The 17,554-nt window shown below is 40.0% G+C and overlaps 1 protein-coding gene across 2 annotated transcripts in view; it reads left to right on the top strand.

The window, feature by feature from the left end:
* LOC148868219 (uncharacterized) overlaps positions 1–17,554 on the top strand; it is a 59,315-nt gene that overhangs the window by 24,599 nt on the left and 17,162 nt on the right. For both annotated transcript variants that reach the window (XM_088969864.1, XM_088969865.1), the window contains exons 6-8: positions 2,507–2,580; positions 15,214–15,331; positions 16,716–16,826. In XM_088969864.1, coding sequence (XP_088825990.1) covers positions 2,507–2,580; positions 15,214–15,331; positions 16,716–16,826 — 303 coding nt within the window. The remainder of the gene's footprint in view (positions 1–2,506; positions 2,581–15,213; positions 15,332–16,715; positions 16,827–17,554) is intronic.

Genomic DNA, 17,554 nt, shown 5'->3' with positions numbered 1-17,554 from the left:
AAGTTGAACTTTGGTGGAAGTAGCATGGGTAATCCAGGATTATCTGGAATGGGGTGTGTTCTGAGAAATGAGAATGGAGAGATTGTCTTGCTTTACTCTGGTCCTTTAGGAGTTGGAGACTCCATCAGGGCAGAGCTATTAGCTGCTGTACAAGGGGTGCAATTTGCAAACCGATTGGGTGTACAGAATCTGATAATTGAAGGGGATTCCAAGGTGGTGGTGGGCTGGCTGAAAAATCCTGAATATGCTATATGGTGCTGCGAGAACGAAGTGGAGAAATTCAGTTGGTTGACAAGGAATATGTTGGTCTCTCTACAGTGGGTGGGGAGATCAGCAAATACTTTGTCCAATGTGTTAGCCAAGCACGGGGTAAATAGGGAATAATTGTTTTGAGCTCAGCTGTGATTTCTGTATTTTTTTCCTAGTTTAATTGTAAGATTCTAGGAGGGGCTGCAGCTCGCGCCTCTTCCTTGGATGTTGTATGAAATCACAACTCTAAATCAGTTTTTGAATTAATAAAATTTTACTATTGCTCATCAAAAAAAAAAAAAAAAAAACCTCAAGACTTTCCTTAACCTTCCTCCTGCAGCCCACTACTTCCTCCAAGAAAAGACGAGATCAGATAAACTATCATCCAAAGAAAGAATCGTTCCCTTTGCTTTTCCGACGGATCCTCCCTCTTCATCTTTGACCTTTTCTTTGACTTTCAGAAAATCTTCAGCTTCTCTCTCTGTCTTCCTTTTCACCTCCAACCCTACTCCATGCCTTCAGATTCATCTTCTGTGCCTCTCAGGTGAAACTCCTCCTGGGGTCACACATTGCCTTGGCAGAGGAGAATCCTTCTGACCAACAGAATCACTGCAAACCTCCAAATGACCATTCTCATTGCCTCTTCGATCACCACTTGACCCAGAGTCAAATGAACTCCTTACCATTGAAAGAAAGCTGCCATTTGCTTCTCTGATGGATCCTCCAGCTTCATCTTCTACAATTTCTTTGAGTTTCAGAGGCTCCTCCTGAGCAGGGCCACACACTTGACTTGGCGGTGTAGAATCCTTCTGATCAATAGAAACATAGCCTACCTCCAAAGACTTACAGTTCCTAAAATTGCAAGTCCCAGAAGAAAGATCATTCTCATCACTTCGATCATCACTTAATCCAGCAGGCTTTTCCACTTGGACATCTTTAGTCTGTTTCTTACCTTCCATGTCGTAGCTCGTAATCTCCATGACCTTTTGAGGTTTTTCACTATTGTGAATTCAAGTATACTCATGTTAGATTTCATTTATCTTTATATGCATTTTACTTTTAAGAAAAATTCGAAAAATACCTTGATTCTTTTACTCTGATGTTTAAATTCTGAGCAAGTGCATGCTACATCCTCATTGCTTGTGCTCTCATATTTCTGGATGGCCTTAAGTCCAATTGACTTACATATGTCAGATTCTGACCATTGCATGCCATATCCATATTCATTTAAATCCTTGACACTTATCAGGAAAAAACAGTTATCCCATGGTTTATGCTTTGCTTATTTATTGGCATTTATTCTGACATTCGTGTCTGCTGTAAGTATTTATTCAAATGAAGCTGCTTTATTAGGAGCCATTGCTTGGTGAGAGGGAAAAATCTTTGGCTGACAAGTGTGAGGACATGAGTTTGAGTCTGAGAGTCACCACTTTGTGCAAAAATAACCAGAGGTTAGGACCATAAACAGTCCACCCCTTTCAGCATCCTGGATTACTGGGACTATCATTGGGTAATGGTCTTTTAGTAGTTGTCATTATTCATGCCTTCTCATATCTATTTGGGTTAACCTTTTCACAATATGGGCCCATAGCAGTAATCCCATGCTTTTTTTTTGGGGGGGGGGCGTGGGGGGGTGGGGACTGCCAAATGGTTAAGAAAGGGATCTCATGCTTTGAATTTTTCTTTTTCCCTTGTACTTTCAAGTATCTTGGGAAAGTGAGGGCGTTTTTATCATTTTTTATTTATTGGTAGTGAGATCTGGTCACCAGCATCATTCATCTACTTAGGCTATGTTTGGTATGAAGGAAAATGTAGGGAAACCTTTACAACCCTTGTATTGGTTTCCTTGTCTTTCCCTTCCTTTCTCTACCTTTTCCTTCAAGCCAAACATAGCCTTATTGTTTAGTTAATTTTCAGGTTTCATAGTTAATGGTGCAGTAGATAGGAGGTATGGATGTTTTTCTCCTACCTTTGTGTGTATGACATTTCCGTAACTATGGTGAACAATATTCTACCCTATACATCTTCACCTATAAAATTTTCTTTTCTATTCTCTTTGTTTCATTATGTTGTAAAGATTAACCTGTTTTAGAGGTTAATCTTATGACGGTGATGCTTGGAATATTAATTTAATGTCAAAACCAACATAAAATCATTTGGTAGATTAAGATTAAGATTTGTCAGTTTCTCTTACTGACCAAAAGAAAAAAAAAGATTAGTCAGTTCTTAACATTTGGGGAGTTTCTTCCTTTTCCAGGTAAAACGAGAAGAGTTGCTCCAATTTGCACAAGGTGCAATTACAGGGTTGAAAATAAATGCTGATCTTGCAAGGTGGTTAACAGTCTGTATTTTTTGTTTTTCGTTTTTTGTTTTTTCTTATATGCATTCAGCCTCAAATGCTGGTCCTTGCTTTCTTATATGCTTTTCTAAGAGTAATGCATATATTATTGATAAAAAAAAAGAGTAATGCATATATTAAGTGGTCTGATACTTTAATGTATCTATATGAAGCTTCGGCCTTTATTTTGAGTATGCTAGGTGGAAGTAATGTTATGATTGCATTTGGTACCTTTCCCTTTCTTGGAACTTGTCTGTTTCTGATTGAAGTTCGAACCTTATTAAATTTGACAGAATGAATCTTAATAGACATAGACTGAAAGCAAAGTTTCAGGAAGAGAGGTAATCTGGTAGAGAAAAGCCATGAAATAAATGGATAAAGAAAGGTTTTTTTTGTTATTTTATTTCAGGAAAAAACAAATTGAAGAAGCAACAACTCCATTTCGTGCATAATAAAGAAAAAGGTGACAGGATAGATTGAGGGATCAACTTATTTACATTATGGGGAAGGAAAGAGTTGAGATCAAGAGAGTGATCCTTTTGTTTTTATATGCAACTGGACATTTGGTTAAAAAAGTAATAGGCTTAAGAATAAAGTACAAAACAAGGGAGAGTAACCAAACCCTCTCCAATGTAGAGAATGAGAGCTAGCATCACTGCGACCTCCCCCAACTAATATTTGTTTACAAAAGGAAACATAAAAAGCCATCATAAAAGCTAAATTCCTGGGGTTATGACTGTTTTTTCTTTAACTGTTTGGGTAGCCGAGGCTATTCACTGCTGTAAATTCTGTTATTCTTTATTAATATAAGCTTGTTCTTTTTGCTGATCAAAAAATTTAAAAACAAAAAGCCACCATATGAGGTACTATACTACAAATTTTGTCTATGAACTCTCTATCTCTCTCTAGCAAGTGAATCGACAATTGAACCTTTCTTAGTTGGATAGGTTCCTCTTCAACCCAGCCTGGGAGAATTGCTGGGGAAATCTGATTTCTAGAGCTCTGCCTAGGGTCATTCTGACCATTGCCTAATTAAGATTGGTATTGAATCCTTGATTAGTAGACCTAGACCGTTTAGGTTTCAAAATATGTGGCTAACTCGTTTGGACTTTGGGGGTAAAGTGAAGGAGTGGTGGAATGAGGAGTTGGGGGGGATAACATGGAAAGGAATTAAATTTCATAAGAAGTTGAAGAGACTGAGGACCGGGTTGAAGGGGTTGAATGGCAATCACTTTGGAAGGGTTGAGGAAGAAAAATTGAATCTAATCACACAAATTGAAAAGTTGGATGAGAAGGAATTCCAAGTGCTATCGAGTTAATAAGATAGAGAATTAAGAAGGCATATGAAAAAGAAATTAGAAGATGTCTTATTCAGAGAAGAGGTTTGTTGGAGGCAGAAGTCAAGGCATAAGTGGATTAAGGAAGGTGATGGGAATACTAGGTTCTTCCATGATCTGGAAATGGGAGAGGGAAGAACCTAGTGGCCAAATTAGAATTAGAAGGGCAAGTGATTACCAATTAGGATGAAATTGCTAGAATTTTTGTGGATCATTTTAAATCTATATTTAGAAGATTGTTGAATGAGTAGTTACCAATGGAAGGGTTAGAGTAGCCAAGTTTGGGAGAGTAAAAAGAAAGGTGGTTAGAAAGGAACCTTAAAGAGGAGGAGATTAAGAGAGTTGTTCCTGATGGATAGATTTAAGGCACCAGGCTCGGATGGTTTTACAATGGCTTTCTATCAAGATTGTTAGGATGTACTGAAAGATGATTTATGTGATGCTCTTAAGGAATTTACAGAAAACCATATAGTGAGCTCGGGTGTCAATGCCACTTTTTTGGCCTTAGTTCCTAAGAAGCCTAATGCAAATAACCCTAAGGATTTTAGGCCAATTAGTTTGGTGACCAACATTTACAAAGTCTTAGAATTGGAATGAGAACAAAGTGAGCTACGACGCCCAGAGCTTAGAATTGGAAGGTGGTCTCCCATGGTTGGCGTTATTAGAGACATGGGTCTAACAAGCTTGGTGTGGATTGTGATCTTCGGCATTCTTTTACACGTTTGGACTTTGGAGCTTCCATACGTTCAAGGTGGTGGGAGATGTCTGCGGCAGTTTCAGATTTGTAGATGCAAGAGTAAATTCTTGGCAGAATTTGAGTGCTGCAAGAATCTTGGTAGAAGTTGCAGAGGTCCACGAGGTGTTGACTCTGTTAACTCTCTGCTTCATAGGGGAAAGTTACGAGTTAAGACTTGTGGTGGAAGGCCCCTACCCTCTAAGATGGTTGAACCACTTAGAAGATGGGAGGGGAATACAAGACCGGAAGGAGCTATGTTGCAAAAAAGCTTTTCGTTTTTGAGAAGTCGAAGAGACAAGGAAGGTCAGAGGTAGGCAACGAGGGCAGTTTTGGCATTTTAGGAAAAACGAGGGGGTTTTGAGGGGCTTTAATGATGGAGGTGGCTGGCAGAACTTGAGAAATGGAAAAGGGGGTGAGACCTAGGTAGAGGTGGTTGAAAGAGATAGAAAGAAGGATTCGGGTACTGCAGAGGATGGTGGAGTTAGTGAGAAGATTGGGGAGGTGGGACACGTGGACAACTTTGAGAACAAAGCAACAATGGTGGAAGCTGAAAACCCGAATGAGAAGAATAGATCCTTTGAAGAAACAGGTGGGGCCTAAACTTTGAATTTCAATTGCGTTATTAGGGCTAAGGTCAATCGACTTAATGAGGTGAGAATTAATAGAAAGGAAAGGTGGATTTGGGCGATTACCAAATTCGACAAAAATGGAATTAAGAAGCCAGATGGATGCATAGGGGAGGATCATGTCGGAAGTCAGGCCTCTTCTGCGGTTGGAGGAGAGGGTCTGTTCGCTCAGGTTGAAAGAAATACTGCGGTGGCCTGGATCACACTGGAAACTAAGGTTGATCTGTCGACTCTTCAAGAAACAAGAAACAAGAAACAATTTGGTTTCAGTCGACCTTTTGGCCTCTGAGAAGATTTTCCCCAGCGAGAGTGGGGGGTTAGAAGAGGGGACTGAGGAAGTTGGCGAGATCTTTGTGGTTTCTGAGTTTGGGGAAGTAGTAGGAGGAAGAGGGCTGAGATAAGATGGAGATAACGTTGGTGTTTAGGATGAGAATCATGTTGGAGACGCCTTTAGTCTTAAGAAGGTGAAGGTCGGAAGTTTGGGTGTTGACTTGGGTCGAAGAAGCAGGAATGAAGAGAAAAATGAGAGGTTCAACGAAGTGAATGGTAAGAAATCGTGTAGCCTAAGAAACTCTAATGTATTGCATGTTACAAAAATATTCTCCAGGTTGAAGCTCGATCTGGCAGGGGCAGGACCCACAAAAAACTACAAATGGGTATACAAGAGAAGAAGGAGGAGAGGCAATTTGTCTCCTAGAGCTGAGTCTAAAGGAACAATGATGGAGGAGTAACTACTAGATTCTCTTTTGGGGAAGGATGTTCAAGCCATCAAGGAGGGCAATGAGGGTTCTGTTTTTGGTATGAGCACCAAGGTGCAAAGTGATGAGTTTAAGGATAATGCTTCAGGCGGTGTGACTCTTCAAAAGTTGGTAGACAGAGAGGTTATGATCAGAAAAAGTTTGGGTCTCTATTTTTGGGGTGGTGAAGAAGAGTTTGCTAGGAGGGCCTTTGAGGAATTTGAAAGGAGAAAAAGGGAAGAGAAGTTAAAGAAAAGAGCTTTGTTGAAAGGAGGTGAAGCTTGGGATGAGGAAGTTTTAGATCAGGAGGATGAGATCGTGGATGAAGATTGAGCATCTCTACCAGGTGTTTCAAGGTTTTTAGCTTGAGCCCAGTTTAGTATGAGTCGTTGGCATGTAAGTTGCATGCTTGTTTGCTGGGTCATTTAGTTGTTCTCTTCTTTCGGATGATATCTTATCATCTTCTTTCTGTAATTATTTTTCCTTTTATTCTTCAAAAAAAATTACAAAACCTTAGCTAAGGTTTTGTCTCTAAGGCTTAAAGAAATTCTCTCTTCCTTAATCAACCAATCCCAAGGGGCTTTTGTATAAGGGAGACAAATAACAAACCAGGTTTTGATTGCTAATGAGTGTTTGGAGGATATGAGAAGATCTAAAAGAATAGACTTTGTTTGTAAGTTAGATTTGGAAAAGGCCTATATTTCGACTGCTGCTACAATAGTCTGAACAGGAAGAGGAGAAGAAGAAGAAGAAGAAGAAGAAGAAGAAGAAGAAGAAGAAGAAGAAGAAGAAGAAGAAGAAGAAGAAGAAGAAGAAGAAGAAGGGTCAGTAAAAAATCTGATGGTTAACCCATCCAGTCGACCCCCTTAATCTATATTATATTCTAATAATGTTTACAAAGACAGAAATGCCCTTACTTAAGTGTGGAGCAGAGTAACTCTAATAACACTGCCACATAAGCAAGTTACTTAATAAACAGAAGAAGACTAAACTACCCCTATTCGGCACATCTTAACACTCCCCCTCAAGCTGGAGAATATATGTCATATAATCCCATCTTGTTACATAGATAGTTCACTTTCCCTGAGCTTAGAGTTTTTGTAAACAAATCTGCCCACTGGTCATTGGAGCCCACATGTTCTGTATTTATCTGTCCAGCAAGAACCTTCTCTCTCACAAAGTGGCAATCAACCTCTATGTGCTTTGTTCTCTCATGAAAGACAGGATTGGATGAGATATGGAGTGCAGCTTGGTTGTCACAGTACAATTTCATAGGTTTATCCATGTGAAACCCAATTTCTTGTAGGAGATTCCTCAGTCACACTAATTCACAGGTAGTGTGAGCCATGGCCCTATATTCGGCTTCAGCACTGCTTCTGGCTACAACCGTCTGCTTTTTACTCTTCCATGTCACAAGATTTTCTCCCAGAAATGTGCAATAGCCTGTAGTAGATCTTCTGTCACTCATTGAGCTTGCCTAGTCTGCATCTGTATACCCAACTACTTCAAGTTTTCCTCTTGGTTTATACAATAGCCCACGACCTGGAGCTCCTTTCAGATACCTCACAATTCTAAGGACTGCATCTCAGTGAGGTATACGAGGGTTCTGCATGAATTGGCTCACCACACTGACTGCAAAGGAGATGTCGGGTCTCGTGATAGTCAGATAGTTCAGCTTTCCCACTAGTCGTCTATTCCTTCCAGGATCTTCAAATACTTCTCCTGTATCACTGCTCAACTTAACATTTGGTTCCATAGGGGTCTCAGCCGGTTTTGCACCTAACAGTCTTGTTTCTTCCAATAGATCAAGGACATATTTCCTTTGGCACAGATTCACACCTTGTTTTGACCTGGCAACCTCTATTCCCAAGAAATACTTTAATGTTCCAAGGTCATTTTTTTGAAAATGATTTTGCAGAAATACCTTTAGTTTGCTAATCCTCAATTTATCACTACCAGTGATGACAATATCATCCACATAGACCACTAAATAAAATCTTCCCAGCTTCTGAGTCATAGCTGAACACTGAGTGATCAACCTAGCATTGCTTCATTCCAAAACTCTTCACCACTTCACTGAACTTCCCGAACCAAGCACGTGGAGATTGCTTCAACCCATAAATTGCTTTCTTCAGCTTGCACACCTTACCACCCTCCCCCTGAGCAACAAACCCAGGTGGTTATTCCATATATGCCTCCTCCACTAGATCACCATGGAGGAAGGCATTCTTTATGTCAAGTTGAAGGAGAGGCCAATCATACATAACTGCCAAGGAAATTAGGACACGAACGGAACCAATTTTAGCCATCGGAGAGAATGTCTCCATGTAGTCCACACCATACAACTGTGAGTAACCTTTAGCAACAAGTCTGGCCTTCAGACGCTCCACACTACCATCTGGCAAGTATTTCACAGTATACACCAATTTACAGCCCACATCATGCTTACCAGGTGGGAGAGTAGTAAGTTCCCACGTTTGAGTATGTTGAAGAGCAGAAAGTTCCTCCTTCATTGCCCGCCGCCATCCAGGTGAACTAAGAGTTTCTTGAACATTGTTAGGTATAGAAATAGAAGACAAAAGTGAAACAAACTGGTGATGTGAGGTAGAAAGACGAGATAATGAAACAAAATTGAAAACGGGTTGGTGTGTAGAACTACGTTTACCTTTCCGTAAGGCAATGGGTAGGTTAAGATCTGAAGGTTCAGCAATAGGAGCCATGAGAGGATCCGCAGATGAGGTAGAAGCAGGAGGAGGGGCCGATGTCGTTCGACGTGTATACACTTGTCGGATCGGTGGCCATTCAGTGGTGACCTGCACTAGATGAGGAGATGAGTCTACTCTAACAACAGCCTCTGGAACTGAATCACTGACAGGAAGAGGAAGAGGAAGTAAGGGTGAGGACAAGGGTGCTTCATGACTGGAGAAGAAGGGGACAAACTCAAAAAAGGTGACATCAGGGCAGACATAGCACTTTCAGGCCATGGGATTATAACACTTGTACCCTTTTTGAGTCCGAGAGTAGCCAATGAAGACACATTTAATTGAGCGTGCATCTAGCTTGTCTATTCTAGGACTCAGATTATGAACAAAGCACACACAACCAAAGACACGAGGAGTTAATGGAAATGGAGATAAAGTGGGAAACAAGATGGAGAAGGGGGACCAACCATGAAGAATAAAAGAGGGCATCCGATTAATGAGAAAACATGCAGTGAGTACAACATCACTCCAAAATTGTTTAGGAACATTCATGTGGTGAAGCATAGACCGAGCAATTTCAAGAAGATGACGATTCTTCCGTTCAACCACCCCATTTTGTTGAGGGGTGAAAGCACACAAGGTCTGATGAATAATGCCATGCTGTTCTAAATACTGTTGAAATGCAGTAAGAAAGTATTCACGACCATTATCTGAATGAAGAACTTTGATTGGAACACCAAATTGTGTGAGTATTTCAGCATGGAATTTTTGAAAAATGGAAAATAATTCACTTCTTTCTTTCATTAAGTAAATCCATGTCATTCTTGAACAATCATCAATAAAGGAGACAAAATACTTGTACCCATTATAAGACTCTATTTTGATTGGACCCCAAACATATGAATGAACCAAAGAAAAATGACTCAACATACGACTCTCAACTCTTGGATTGAAGGACACACGACGGTGTTTACCAAACTGACATGACTCACATTGTAAACCTGACAACTGACTCAATGATGGAACCAACATCTTGAGAACCTTGAGAGATGGATGTCCCAGTCGGCAATGCCATTGTAGAGGAGTAAGGGAAGTCTGAAGTGCAATTGAAGATCCACCGCCGTTAAGGTAATACAGTCCACCAGTTTCATGCCCCCCACCAATCTTCTTCCCCATCTTGAGATCCTGAAAAACACAAGTGGAAGGAAATAAGGTAACAGAACAATTAAGAGCTTTGGTTATTTTAGTAACAGACATAAGATTGAATGGAAACTTAGGTACATATAAAACAAATGATAAGGGGACAGAAGCCAAGTCAACATTACCAACACCACAGATGGGAGATGAGGACCCATTGGCAAGTGTAACAGTTTGTGATGTGGATGTTTCAGAAAGAGAAGAGAACACACCTGGAGTCCCGGTCATATGATCTGAGGCTCCAGAGTCAATAATCCAGGAAGGAGTTTTAGATGACATGCAAGCAATACCTGATTGGGCATATGTGGCAGTGGTATGCTGTGAAGTAGTTTGAAGGAACTATTCATACTCATCACGCAAAACACTCACCATCTCCCTCCCAGAAGTAGATGTAGATGTGGGAGGTGTTCGGTCTGCCAGTTTACTATCACTAATAGCAACCTCGCCTACTACAGCATGATTAGCCCATTTAGAGGGAGGGCCATGTACATCATAACAGAAATTCACTGTGTGTCCATCCCTACCACAATGAGTACACTTCCTTGTAGAGTTGTTTTTTCCTCTGCCACGGCCTCCCCCTGAGTCACGGCCACCCCAACCAATCATGGAATTGCCACGGCCCCCTCTGGAATGACCTCCCCCTCTTGTACTATGTCCACCACCTCTAGCTGTCACAAGTGCTGATCTTTCATACTATGTGGGGTTCTCTGTCTAGCCCAAAGAAATTCTATGAAGTCTTGAGAATACTTCCTCTAGTGTAGGAAGAGTAGAGCCCCCCAATATTTGAGCTCTAACTGGTTCATATTCCGACTTCAGCCCCACTAAAAATCTTGTAACATCTAGCTGCTCCCTTTGCTGTTGCTGAACTTGAATATCTGGAGTAAGGGGGTGATAGACATTGAGTTCATTCCTTATATTCTTCATGCAGGCATAGTACTCTTCTAGTGTTTTGGTTCCTTGTTGTAAATCAAAGTACTCCTGATACAACTGATATACTCTTGTTGTGTTATCTTGTCCAGAATATAGCTTCTTAGCATGCTCCCATATATCCTTAGCTGTATCAAGGAACATGAAGTCGACACTGATTTTGGGTTCCATACTATTCCACAGCCAAGTCATGATTTGAGCATCTTCTTGTTTCCAATCATCAAACCCTGGAGAGTCAACCGGTGGCTTCTTATCTCTTACATGCTTTACTTTCTTCTTTGCCTTGAGAAAAACTTCCACTGATTTAGCCCATGGAACATAATTCTCCCCATTTAGCTTAATTGGGGTCATTTGTACCCCTAGGTAGTCGGAGGAAATTACTACACTAGGTTTCTGATCATTGTAGCCATCTCCTATTGCTGCCATTGTACTCTTTCACAGTTGTCTCTAACTTTACTTCTCAGCTACAAGCTGATTGATGTTGTTCATAGTTTGATATTTCAGCACCTATTGTAGCCTCAAAACACCACAGTGGAAGCACACACTTGTTCTTATTCACACTACTGCTGACTTCACACACTTACGTCCCACATAAGCATCAGTTTACCATTCACTAATCACAAGTAGAGGCCCTCTTACAACCACTCAAGCACCACAACACAGCCAAATCTGCTGCACCCAATTCAGACTTGTTTAACACACTTGAGAGGGCATTACACAACCACAAGGAGTTCGGCAAGGTCACTGCATTCTACCTTACACCACTCGGCCACTTGCAGCAGCCCTAACACCATTCAACAACTTACAGCAGCCCTACACCATTCGGCTACTGCACACACAGCCCTTCCTAGGGCAACAATGAACCTAGTTCTCTAGGTTCTACTCAATACTAACAGCTTCTTATAGGGTTTCTACCCAGAAATATAAGTAACACTAGAAGAAGAGAGAACCGACCTTCCTTTGAGAATATCAATCAACCATTCACTGCTGAAGTCACTTTCCTTGTTGAAGAAGGTTATGCGCAGCAGAGAGACAAGCTGTAATGTTTCTGACCTAGGGCGAACCAGTTCTCTCCATCGACTTACCAGAAACGAAGGTGAAGAGTCATGAACAATGCTGAGGTGCTTTACCAACTGACGTAGGTCAGGAGCATGGCTCTGATACCATGTTTCGACTGCTGCTACAGTAGTCCGAACAGGAAGAGAAGAAGAAGAAGAAGAAGAAGAAGAAGAAGATGAAGAAGAAAAGAAGGGTCAGTCGAAAATCTGATGGTTAACCCATCCAGTCGACCCCCTTAATCTATATTAGATTCTAATAATGTTTACAAAGACAGAAATGCCCTTACTTAAGTGTGGGGCAAAGTAACTCTAATAACACTGCCACATAAGCAAGTTACTTAATAAACAGACGAAGACTAAACTACCCCTATTCGGCACATCTTAACAGCTGATCTGGTGGTCTAGCATTTCGTTTTACAAGTTTTGAGAAATTGTGGTTTTGGGGACAAGTGGTGTAATTGGATCTTTGGTTGTGTTAGTTTCTGTCATTATTCTATCTTGGTCAATGGAGTGGTGAAGGATTTCTTCCTAGCCTATAGAGGTATTACGCAAGGTGACCCTCTTTCACTTTTCCTTTTCACTTTAATAGTAGATGTGCTTAGTAGAATGGTCTTGAAGGTTGGCAAAGAGGATGTAGTAAAAGGGTGGAGAATAGGCAGAGATGGTATTCTCTTTACCCATCTCCAATTTGCAGATGATTTGCTGATTTTCTATGACGGGAATGATCTTGAGAAGGTGAGAAATCTTAAGTAGTTGGTTAGAAGCTTTGAGAGGTTGTCTAATTTGAAAATCAACCTTGGAAAGAGTTGTGTAGCTGGTGTCAGCTTGGAAACTAGTGAGGTGGAGGCTATTGCAAGAGGCTTAGAGCGCTTCATTTCTTCCTGGCCCATTACCTATTTGGGGCTTTCTTTAGAGGCAAACCTTAGGGAGAGTAGTTTTTGGCACCCAATGGTAGAGAGGTTTCAAAGAAGTTGGCCTTGTGGACAAATAATTTTATCTTGTTGGAGGGTAGAATCACTTTGATTAGAGCTACACTTACTAACCTACCAACCTACTTCCTGTTTGTCTTTAGGATTCCACATAGGGAAGCCAATAAATTGGAGAAATTGATGAGAGACTTTCTTTGGGAACTAGGGGAAAGTATGAAGGATCATTTGATAAAGTGGGAGGTGGTATGTTGTAATAAAGAGGAGAGGGTTTGGGATTAGGGGACTTGCTTCAAAAGAATACAACGCTACTAGGGAAGTGGCTATGGAGATGGCCCTTGGAGAGGGAGAGAGATTATGGCATAAGGTGGTAAGAAGTATTCATGGCCAAGGAAAAAATGGGTGGGATGCTGGAGTATCTCAGCGGGCAACCTTGGCAACACCATGGAAAGCGATTCATGGTATTCTTCTTCAATTTCTTAGGTTTGTCAGCTATGATGTTTGTGTTGTTAACTTTGTCCTCTTTTGGGAGGATATTTGGGTTGGAGAGGCTCCTTTGAAGGATCTCTTCCCTTCTTTATTCTCTGTTTCTTGGTATAAAAAGAACTTTGTATCAAAATTTTTCTCCCCTCTAGAAAATCCATTGGCACCAAACTGGGGTTTTGGGTTTTGTAGAGGTTTAAGGAAGGAGGAAATTGATTGCCTAATTAGCCTGTTAAGCCTTCTTGATAAAGTTTGTTTGGACCCCCTTTTGAACTAGATATGCGCATTTGGACGCCTCGGTAGAATGGGCCTTTTTTCTTGTGCCTCTTTTTTCAAGTCACTTTCTCAGTCTCCTTCCAACTAACTCTTCCCCATTAAGGAAATTTGGTGCAAGCCTATTCCCTCTAAGGTTTTGGCTTTTTTCTGGGAAGTGCATTATGGGAAAATAAATACCTTGATATCCTACAAACAAGAAGACTTTTCCTTTGTATCTCACCTAATTGTTGTGTATCCTTTGCAGATCTCATGGTGAGGTTTGTTACCATTTACTAATATCATGTTCCTTTATTGCAGAGTTATGGGAGTGGCTCTTCTTGTTGTTTGGGTGCAGGTGGCATAGGCCAGCATAAGTAAGCTTGCTTTTTGATCCTTCTACCTCCCCTTGGTGTCAAAGAAGAGGAAGAACTATGTGGAGGTATGCAAGAGCAGCCTTGATTTGGACAGTGAGAAGAAAGGATTGCCAGGATTTTCCAAGAGGAGAGGAACCTACAAGAATTGAAGGAGTGCATTTATGGTAATTTTGTGGCTAAAATCCCTGGATTTGTTCCACCAATTCTCCTTTAATGATATCTGGAGGAATTGGTCAGCAGTAGCAAGCTGCTCTTCTCTAAGATTAGAGAGTATGAGTTGGGAACCCCCTCCTGAAGGTTTCTTGAAGCTGAATTTTGATGGCTGCAGTCAGGGTAATCCAGGCCCTCCGGATGGGAGGGGTGTTGAGGGATGAGGTTGGTATTGTGGTTCTCCTTTACTCAGGTCCTCTAGGAGTTGGGAACTCTACTAGGGCAGAATTGCTAGCTTTCATCCAGGGTGTACAGCTTGCAGTTCAGCTAGGTGAGGAACAGCTGCTAATTGAAGGGGATTCCAAGGTGGTAGTGGGTCGGCTACAGAATTCAGAGTCTATAGTATGGTTCTTTAAGAATGGAATTAAAATATTCAAGTGGCTGACAAGGAGCTTAACTGTAAGAATACAATGGGTGGGGAGATCAGTAAATGCTTTGGCTGATTGCCTAGCAAAGAAAGGGGCAAACAGAGAACAATTGTAGTGGGCTCTGTTGTAATTTGAATTTGGTTTCTGTTTTCTGTTTCTCCTTGTTGCTAGGAGAGGATGCAGCTCGCACCTCTTAATGAAATCTTAATTTTATTTATAAAAAAAGACTTTTTAATAATTTAAATAAAAGAATGAAGTAAATTGAGATTTTGCCAAGCATCCCTTTTGATAGGCTAGCATTTGCTACTCACCCCACTTGTATCGGTTATCTCTTATTTATCTTCACAAAATTACTTTCATCCGCTTGGGATGCAATCCCTCAATACATCTTTTATATGAACCCCCTGCCTTGCTAAAGCCTCAGCCGAAAAATTAGCTCTGTATCCAGTTGTAATTTGTCATTGGCTCCACAGCTAGAAATTTTGCCTTCTTTGGTGCCAAAGGCATAGAGTGCGTTAGATTATCCAGGGATAAATCCAGGTAGACAGGTGTAGAGTTTAGTTTCTATTTTCTACTTGGAAATGCATTGTTTTGTCTTTGCCAATAAAATGCATATTATATGTCTAGCTTGAAGTGGGTGGAAAAACTAATATTGTTAGTGCTATTCTATTTGTTGTTTTCTGGTCACAGAATAGATGCTGAGATTTCAAAACTGCAACAAAAAATTGATGAAATGAGAGCATCTCGTCTGTCTTCAAGCAAAGCAGATGAGAAAACATCTGAAAAAACAACCATTGCAACACTGGAGGTGAGTTGTATTTTATTATTCCCACAAATATCTCATCTAATTATCTTAAGATGACATGTGAGAATGCTGGTTTGAGTCTGAAATCAGCCACTTTGTGCCAAAAAATGCCAAAGGTTAGGACCATATCCACTTCACCCCTCCCATGACTCCAGATAACTGGGATCAGCATTGTGTAATGGCCTTTGTCTAATATTTAGTTGGATTCTAAATACAGTATTAAGCACTAGTTTTTTAGGAACAAATTTAGCATAGTTGTCATTGCTCTTAGGTTATTGCAAGGTTTATTAGGAGTGCAAATGAGACAAGGCGCAAATTATAGTTATTAATAATTATAATTTGCAAGGTCTATTATGCAAGAAATTTTCTTCATTTATGAGAGCAGTTTATAGGCCAGATCAGGTTAATATGACAAAAAATGGATTGGAGTGAACTGGATATACCCAGATCTAAATTTGATTCATTAATATTCGGATTCAAGTAGAATCTTATCCATTGGATTTAGATAGGACTCGGATCAGCTTTAGATATTAAATACCATTAATAAATTAAATTAAAATGATCATAATATTTTATATTATTAGTAAGATAAACCAAAAATGACGTTGGTAGTGTAATGTCATGGATACAATGACTTGAAAATAACTTATATGAGACTTGAACCTATGATTCTAGACATGCAATATTCTAACCAACTTTACTAATAGATGCATATTTAAGTTTATGTACATGTATATAATGGCTAAGTTTTTTTTTTTTTTTTTTTTTAATTTTTTATCAATCACCAGATCAAAGTTCTTTGTTAACAGGTAAGCAATATGCAATCCTCTAGTTTCCAAGATAGGAAAACCAGATCCAAAACCTTTTAAAGAAACACAAACTAAAATATAAAATGCATTAGAGATTCTTCAGTGAGACAAAAGCAACTGTTAAGGCTACATTATTCTTCTATGGAGACACCCCAATACATATTACCCCTTCCCGATCTACTCTTGCTAAATTGTCTGCTACAGAATTTGTTGTTATCAATACACATCTGAATGAGGTTTTTTCTCCAGATGCAAGAGCTCTAGCCTCTCTAGCACCTGTTCTGGAGGAGCCGTGGTCCTTTACTAGCCATCCAAAAGCCTAAAGTTAAATGAGAATCTCCTTTTATCTCCACTTTCTGAAAATTCATGAAAACAATTAGTAAGCCTTGTAAATCATCTTTTGGTCAAGAGGAGTCTACTGAGCCTATAGGACCTTTTAATGTTAATAGGATCACCTTTTGAAATCTTCTATTCAATCCATATACATGTTCTTACTTATTTCCTGACTTTGTTCTCTATCTGTATTCATGCTTTTTGCTTCATATGATAATGGTATATGCTCAACTTTGAGCTTGCAGTCTCTAAAAGACGCGCTTGCAGAAGTTCGACTTTGTTCCAAATTAGAAGCACTCTTGCTAAAGAGGAAATCACTAAATAATGGAGATTCACCGGAGATCCATTCTCAAAAGGCTAGCTTTAATCTCCTCTCTTATTCTTGTCATTGTTTTTCTATCTCTGAATCTATGCCTTTATTATGTTGGATCTTTTTCTTATTGATTTCTGTACTATTGGGTGTTTGAGCCATGCTCACATTGTGGTTATGCTTTTGCATACCTTAATCATTCCTAGACAAGTGGCAATTATTGTTTGCTTTATATCAAGTGCAACATAATGAGATGCTGTAATAGTCTTGTAGTCTGGGTAGGTTCCTATGTTCATACTGGCTGCTTCTTATGTCTGGGGCTACAGGCATGGAACTGTCTGTGCACCCCACAACTCACTATATTTGGACCTTTCTTCAGTATAAAACTGTGGCTGCATGCTACAGTTTGGGCTCACACTTCTAAAATGGACATGAAATTTCTTAACCTTTTGTTTGGTTGTTGGGCTAACACATCTTGATGATTGTATACCACTGACAGACCTTCAAATATCAAAACCTTTGCCAGTTTTTCTGCAAGGTTTTGTAAGCAGCGAGGTGATGGTTCCTTGGATGAAACATCTCAATAGTCTTCTATCTGTTTGTACATTGACATGTTGCTTGCTTCTTTGCCCAAAGCAAGGTCTAAAATATCAACACACAATACACTAAAGTTGCGTATTGTGTGTTTCAAAGGTGCAATGCTCTTTTTCAGGATGATAATTCACAGATGGATAGCTGAGGATGTGCATTAACATTTTAAACCATTAAAATGCC

Source organism: Nelumbo lutea, chromosome 2 (genome assembly GCF_056320005.1).
Source record: "Nelumbo lutea isolate HS-2025 chromosome 2, American lotus-T2T, whole genome shotgun sequence".
Lineage (NCBI taxonomy): Eukaryota > Viridiplantae > Streptophyta > Magnoliopsida > Proteales > Nelumbonaceae > Nelumbo > Nelumbo lutea.
This window is presented reverse-complemented; position numbering and strand designations above follow the sequence as displayed.